The following is a 7,859-nucleotide window of genomic DNA, read 5'->3' as shown; positions in this document are numbered from 1 at the left end:
TTCATTTAAAACATTTCAAGACATATTTCTTTTATAATATATTACCACATTAACATTTCTACCATTCACTACCTTTTCGTGACCTTCGCAAGAATTTAAAAGTCAGCAAGGTACACAAATAATAATGTGTTGAATAGACTTACCCTCCCCCTCATTTGCCGTTCAATGTTCCGAAACTTGGAAACTAAACTGAGCCAAGAACTTGCCACAAAAGAAACTAGCGAATCACCCTCATCCCTACATAGACAAAAACGGTAAGTGTAGTTTGGAAGAATCGACCGGTGCCGAATGAATGAGAAGGTTTGCGCCTGAAGGCATCGGAAAGGTAGAGCTTTTCACCCGCTTATCCACCCATGGACCATGCCGCGTAGCTTTTCCCACCGTTTGCCGTGATTTGTGTACTGCTCTTCACTTCCGTTTCAAAGTCCTCTTGTTCCCTTTCCCTCTTGCTCCATCTCTCTCCATCTCTCTCTATCTCTCTATCTCTCTTTTTCACTTCGAAGAAGCTTTACTGCTGCACCTGTATCTATTGGTTGTTCTTTTCCCTGGTTCTTCAACCTTCTGCTAGCTTCTGGTTACCGTGTGCGCCTAATTTTTCCTCTGCTCATATTGGGTCGTTCCTTTGCGCTTAAAAAGAAAGCTAAATGCGCCAGCGAACATAATGACACCGTGTGCGGGTGGGTGGGTTGTTAGGGTGGCGCTAGGCTGCAAACTATTTACCACCTTTTTGTGGGTGTGTGTGTCTGTGTTTGCGGGTTGTTAAGGTTGGTTAGGGTGTGGGAAAGAGCGGGAATCATAAGAGGGAAGTCATGCAGCAGCAGAACAGCAGAGGGATCGGGTTAGGGTGTTATGCTCGTGCCCCGGTTGCTAGAGCCGATGTCGATGCTGTCGAGCGACGCTTTCTTTAGTTGGCCGCTCGGTATCGGTTCGGTTAGTTTGGTGTGATTTTTTGCCCATCATCTTGCCGCGTGCATTGGCGTAGAGCACGTGGTGGTTGCCCGGTGCGTGTACGGAACAGTTTCGAGTGCGTGCAAGTGAGCGTCACCAAGAGAGAGGGAGAGAGAGAAGAGAACGATGATTGAGTGTTTTGTGGTAAGGAAAACTATTTCCCCGCAACAATTTGTGTTGAAAATAAAGTTATAAAAAAATAAGTAACTAACAGCTCTTTCACAAAAAATGCAAATAATGCAAAAAAGCAGCAAATAAAGTAAGGAACAGCTTTCTCAACAGCAACGTACAGCCGTAAATAAATAAAACTAACAAAACCATCTAAATGTCAACCACTTCCGTTACCACTCTCCTGTCCCCTTTTCCCCTTCTCTGCCTGTTATTTGAATAACGGAAGCGAAGTATACCGCCGCTAGTGATTAAATAAGTGGAAAACCGAAATAACTGCATGGGCCGCTGCCGGTGGTGGTGCTGCCGGTGGTGGTGCCCTTTTACTTACTACCCCTGTGTGGCTGGTAAACAATAGCTGGTATCGCGAAAGAATTGGTTTAAAATTAACAGTCGTTAAAAATTAACCAGAGTCGTTAAAAATTGCTAGAATTTGGCATCGCGAACGCATTGAGTTCATTTGTTAATTTTAACGACTGGTCATATGCTGCCGTTAAACAAACGACTGTCAAGAGCGTATGCGATACAAATTAACAGTCGTTTAATTATACTGCTCGATTTTTTCCCCGTGTTTGCCTATATGCGATATCGAGCAGTCGTTAACTGTTTTGACGGTCGTTTATTTTAACAGGAATGAACAGCAAATGAACTCGGTTAAACCAAAATGAACTTTAAACGACTGTTAAAAAGAGTTCATTTATTCGCGATGCCGGCTAATATTGATTGGTTGCGTTAAAAATACACCCTCCCTCCCTCGAACCCCCCCCCCACACTTCCTTTTCTCGTACCACACGACCTTTCATTTCCGATAAGTTTTGTGGTAACGATAACTTACGTAATGGCGTCCCGGTTCCTGCTGCTGCCCGCCCGTTCGCTTCCTTCTTAATTAGATGAGCTTCGAAGCTTCGGTCACGATACGATACGCCCCCGGGGGTGGATGGGCCACACAGTTTTGGACACGTTTTATGCGTCAGTTTGCGGCAAATCATTTGCGGTTTTATTGCGGCCTTCCTTTGTCTGTGTGTGTGTGGTAGAGGAGGACCTCGTGTGGTGAGATCATCGTATAGGGATTTTAATTTTTGTCTGTTGACTCCAATATGCTGTACAGGATGGGCCAATGGTACGTCCAATATTGGCAATCGATGCGAATGTTATGAGAATTTTAAAATACACTGTCGTCTCGGTTACAGGATGCGGGATGGGCGTGACGCACAGTTTTAGCATCATGGATTCAGAATTGAGATATTTCTATTCAAAATCCTCGGTATCTATTTCGGCTTCAGATCGACTGAGGTTCGGAGTTTTATTTTTGAGCTAGTAATCAGTAAGCTACTGACGTAGATACAGATTACTGTAGATATTATTCCTGAAGATCTTTTTACATGAAGTAGAGTTCTACCTTTCACAACTTAACAGTTTTCCTTTAGATTCTCTATATTTAAAACAGTTAAAGCTAATGAAACAACAAACCTTCATCTGTAACGCATTCAAGAAAGGATTTGCTTTATTTTGGGGCAACGTCTATGATTTGTGTACAATGTAATTAGCTCCAACCGATCCAGCATTCAGCTTCATTTTGATAACCCACATGATCCCGTGCTTTGCCTGAAAGGATACAGTTGAGGCCTTTAACATTTGCCTGAATGTCTGGTCGCACATGTTACGAAATTACGCACGACAACTTAACCCCTGCAAGACGTTTCGGTTTCTCCGCCTGCGTTGCTCCATTCATTAGCAATTATGTTTAATAATTGTTTTAATGATAGCATCAAAATATCCTTTGCGTAGTATACTATCCAGAAGATGTCTTAAAATAGACGCAACAACCGAAAATGCTCCTTGGACATATTACCAAAGGCAAAGCAGCAAGATACGCTGATATCTTCCAATGCCTGACATTTGGAACTCTCTTTACACCAAGGAGACAACAGGGTCTACGTCATCAATTTTGTCCCCTTTCTCTCCGACTCCAAAAATCCGCAACTTCATCATCAGTATCATCATGATCAGAACGCAGCCCAACAGTACGATGGGATTTCCGCCTAGAACGCAAACATCCGAGGGGATCCGTATGGTAAAAATAATCCCCATCCAGATGAATCACGCAGAGCGCAATATTTCGCGGTCATTGAGAATGTAGCGCGAGCCAGAAGAGTGATTCGTGGTTCGTTACTATACGTAAGCGCGCGCGTGTTGTTGAGGTCGGTCGTCCCCTCGTGCTACCCCATCCCTTTGGTACTGTTGTACCGTTTCCTATGCTACGGATTTCGGTTTAAATTTCGGTCGGTCGGGTTTGTGCAAAGATATAACGAGCTTTTTCCCCTCTTCCGTTGGTTTGGTTCGGTTTATAACGACGAGACGTCGTTCTGCTTTTGTCAGACCCGACAGGAGGGACGCATCTGTGTGAGGGGGGCATTTCGTAGGACTCCTACATTTCACAACCAGCAATAACAAAAACTGGAAGCGAATATTGCAACCATTCTCTGTGTTTTTTTTCTGTGTGTTGTTCTAGTTGATGTTTTATTTCAAGTACAACCTCCAGTTTCAGTAGTGGCGCGCTAGTACGGGAGTGACTTACGGTGTGGACTAGTTTGCTACTACCACTACCACCACTACGACGGCTACGACTGTGCTACCTAATTCCAATTCAATTATTTCAGATAGATTGAAATTTCGCAATTCATTTCACCGGGCCTGTGTGACACGGCAAAGATCTGCTTGTGGCGGTATTCTTTTGCTGAGCAAGGCCTCTCGCCCTCCCAAACCCCAGTACCAAACGCTACTACATCCTGAATAGGAAGCTCGCTCGTCCGGGCTGGTTTTGGTTTGCCAGTTGTGGAGAAAGGAAGTTGAGGCACGGGAAGAATATTCGCAAATGCAGTTTTCCAGCTGTGAGAGCAGGTGTAGCAGTGTCAGAGCAGTGTTTTGTGTGCCATGTAGATCAACCTTTCTTTAGGATGCAAATTTCCTCTGTCTTATATGTTGTCTTCCTGTTGGTAAATGAAGTGAATGCCGTAAAAAGCTCGGTTGTAGAATAGGATAAGAGCTTTAACTAAATGCATACGAGCTTAAGTTGTCTCTTACAGTCGAATGTATGACAGTTAGGAGTATGTTTTCATTAAAAAAGATTAATATAATACATTTCTGAGTATTTTGTCAGCAATTGAGCTATTTAACAAACCTATTCTTTCAATTCTTCTCTTTGCAGGTATTGTAAATCCATGGTTGCGTACAGTTAAAACATGTTGCTCTCTCATGACTACAACAGTAGGGTAAGCGAAACCTAAAAAAGAGATCTTTATTAACAATCATGAAAACGTATTAAAACTCTTGACACTACCACTAACACACTAATGCAGCGGCAAAGTAATAAAGTTGTAAAGTAGTTCCCTTTCAATCACTCCCAAAAAAGCTTTCCGTTGCCATTTTTTTTTCTTCTTTAAGTTCATTTTAAAGTCGTGCCCAACTGGTGTTCAGTGCGTCACCTCCCAAACTGGTTAGAAAACTGTCCCTCTAAGTGATTTTACGTAACGTTTTGCGTGGACCTGCGCCACACTTTGGGAAGCTGTGTAGTTCCGTACGAGTAGCTTCCGGCATAACAAAAAAAAAACTCCCTCTCCACAACACTCCCTCACTGCTCGACAAAGCTACACTTAAGCCACACTTTCGCCCGTCGTCGGCGACGACAACGACGACGGATGGACACCGTTTTTGGGGCGGTTCGCGATTCATTTGAAGTAAATTTAATTACCAGCCTCCCGTGGCCGTGGGGTTCAGCAACCGACGATGGCATCACTTTCGCCAAAAAATCTTTGCCTTCTAATGTCACATTGCCTTACCTGTGTCTTTCGGGGTTTTTTGTGTGGTCTGTTTCGTGAAGAGTCTTGCCCCGTGAATCATGATGATGACCCTTCAATTTGGGGGAAACAGCAGAAGCGAAGGTGAAAGTTTCGCTGATGCTGTACTACGCGATGACCGTCCATTACCAGACAAGAGGCTTAAGGGGTTTCGTTACTTCCCGGTTAGGCTTTCAATTGTCCGGTCATTGTGCGCTTCGCGTATCGGTTTACTGTGCACTGTAACTCTTACCTTCATTCATGATTTGTTGGTGCACCTTACAGCTGTTAGTTATCTGCGATGGAGCTTGTAATAGTGGAATCTAAAAAATGGACACCACAACGGTTGAATTTTGCACGGTTGGTCCCATACAAACCTTGTCCTATTCTATTGTTGCTCTAAAACGCATCTATTCATGCCCGACTGGGGGTACGAAACAAAGTCCTTTCAACCCTAACAAAACAGCATCACATATATCAATCCCAGGCCCTACCTTTACATGCCATCATCTGCCCAACTCCTCCGGCAAGACTTTTCTCATTAGTGGGTTTATTTCTTTGTCTGGCTAATAATAATCACTCACCCATGTTAGTCAGTGTGAATGCACCCGTGAAGGACCTACTTCCCGGAGACGCGTCGTTTCTCGCGTTGTCTCTGCATGTCGCAAACGTCCTTGAGTTCATTGGAACTTTGCCTACGGCTGCGCTCTACTACTGGTTGGATTCACATTTTTGCCGCCAATTTAGTCTGATTAGTTCTTACGGGTATAATCAGAAAACTTTCCATAGACTCGCACTCCACTCCGCGGGCGTGTGTGTGTTATTTCCCAGTTCGCTGGCAGAATGTGTCGGATTATCACACACCTGGATATGTTAACTTGAATGGAAGATGGAACAAAGATTGAAGACAGTGGAGCTTTGCGCGCCTGCTAATGTGACATAAGTCATTCCTCTTAGCGGAAAGTTCTCTGTGACTGTGACACTACTGTGATGGTTATAGTTAGTTATTAAGGAAAGGGAATAGTTTCTGGTAGAAGACGTCTGCTTCAAGCCTGTACAATTTGGGTTAATTTAATTTGGATCATCTTTTATATTTCATTAGACCGTGAAGCTCGTTTTGCCGCTCCACTTTTAATCTAAATCATTTATAAATGCCGACATGTATTACAGGGTTTTCCAGGAGTTATCATAGCTGTGGGACACTTTATTGACTCCTTCTTACGTGAAATGAACTTAATGTAGTGGGAATTGGACTCTAGAGCATCCTTGTTGCACAACTCTAATAGGAATTTCCAAGGCGCCTATCCAAAAAGGGTGCCGTTGAGTCCAATTTTCATCATATGCAGTTCACTTCCGATAAGATCAATGAAGTGTCCCACAACTATGAGAACACCTGGAAAACCCTGCAATAATAGATATTCATTCATAAACGAATGATTTCTCTCTCACCAGTACGACACTTCCAGTGACATCAGAATTCGTCCACCAATCCGTTCAAATCAGATCAAATCACTCTGTTATTTCCAAAAGGTGATACAATACCGCAACTACGCACCCGAAAGTTCACCTGAGAGATGTCCTAATTTAATTAATTCCTAGCAGCCTGATCTAACCCCAAAAATCCCATCCATTCCGGCCGTATTGTCGCATGCGGTAAAAGTGTGGTCAAACTGCTGCTGTGAGTCCTGAGAGTCCGGATGGATTTGCCATGCCGAATTTCCAGATTGACACATTTCTTCTTGCCTTTTATGCGGTGTCAGTTTTTGATTGATGTTTCTCGGTGTTGTAGTGAGGCTGTGAGGGTGAACAATTTGACTATTTGATAATTCAGTTATCGCATCGTTTTTGGTACCGATTTAGATTTTAATTTTGGATTTGGTTGAAAGATATGGAAAATTAAAGTTTTTTTCCCCCATTTAGTGTAGTTTAGGTTTGGGTGCGCTGTAGTGTCTTTATAAATAAACAATTATTCCATTCTTTCCTTTCTTGCAGCGCTCCTCGATAGCATCCACACAGTCGCGCAACATCCGTGTCACGGTGCTGAAAAACATGTTCAAAAAGATTGCCCTCACGAGGTCCGCCCTCAAGAAGGCGATCGTGGTAGTGTCCGTCTGTGCGCTGGCAAGCTTCCTGCTGCTGCTGTACTGGAATGACAGTTCCGAGTCGACCAAACCCTCCAGCACGATGGCGATGGGCATCTATAACACGCACATCGTCGATGGCAGCCTGGACGGCGCTCCGATGAGCGCTGGCGATAGCGTCCGGGACAGTGCCATCCCCGTAAAGTAAGTTGTTTCGTTTCCTGCGCATAAAAAGCAATCCAAGAAAAAAAGGACCAAAAAAGTAAATTACAATTATTGGAGTGAGGAATGTAATCGAATTTATTGTAACATTTGGTTTGAAGAATTACTTCCATTTTGCGGCAACGAATGAAGCACCAACCACGCCTTTCTCGTTATGCGGGGGGCGCAACTCCCTTTTTGGTTGTGTCTTCTCGCTCTACAATGATGTGGGTAGGAAGCAGCTACCCGGTAGCATACCTTCTCATCGACAAACGTAGGGGTCCCACTTCTACTGCCAACCAGATAATCAACGTTTCGGCACGACAGTTTATGATCCGTGTAAATGTCTCGGACCGAGCCAGTCCGTCACGAGGCTGCCCGTTAACGATTTTGCCTGCGACGATAAAACCATACTAATGAGCGGAAATGGAAGCATAAAGCACAATTAGCTTCCGAATGGCGGTTTTTTTTCTGCTTGGTGTGGTCCGTTGGAAACTCCACAAGAGATGGATGAGGGGTTTACTTTGCTTAAGACCATAAAATTGGTCTGGTTCGGTATGGAAATGGATACATATTTGCTTTGCATGCTTGAGTAAAGTGGTTTGAGCACATTGTAGACAGGGGG

General features: G+C 43.8%; 1 protein-coding gene across 18 annotated transcripts in view; it reads left to right on the top strand.

The window, feature by feature from the left end:
• LOC1270021 (probable beta-hexosaminidase fdl) overlaps positions 1-7,859 on the top strand; it is a 39,649-nt gene that overhangs the window by 27,084 nt on the left and 4,706 nt on the right. For 16 of the 18 annotated variants that reach the window (XM_061644154.1, XM_061644158.1, XM_061644160.1 and 13 more), the window contains 2 exons: positions 4,325-4,388; positions 6,945-7,237. In XM_061644154.1, the coding sequence (XP_061500138.1) occupies positions 4,359-4,388; positions 6,945-7,237 (323 nt within the window). In that variant the 5' untranslated portion in view covers positions 4,325-4,358. The remainder of the gene's footprint in view (positions 1-4,324; positions 4,389-6,944; positions 7,238-7,859) is intronic. The other 2 variants (XM_061644167.1, XM_061644168.1) reach the window with 1 other exon arrangement.

The sequence above is a fragment of the Anopheles gambiae genome, chromosome 2 (assembly GCF_943734735.2).
Source record: "Anopheles gambiae chromosome 2, idAnoGambNW_F1_1, whole genome shotgun sequence".
Classification (NCBI taxonomy): domain Eukaryota; kingdom Metazoa; phylum Arthropoda; class Insecta; order Diptera; family Culicidae; genus Anopheles; species Anopheles gambiae.
The sequence above is the reverse complement of the archived record's forward strand: the minus strand, read 5'-3'. Positions and strand labels throughout refer to the sequence as shown.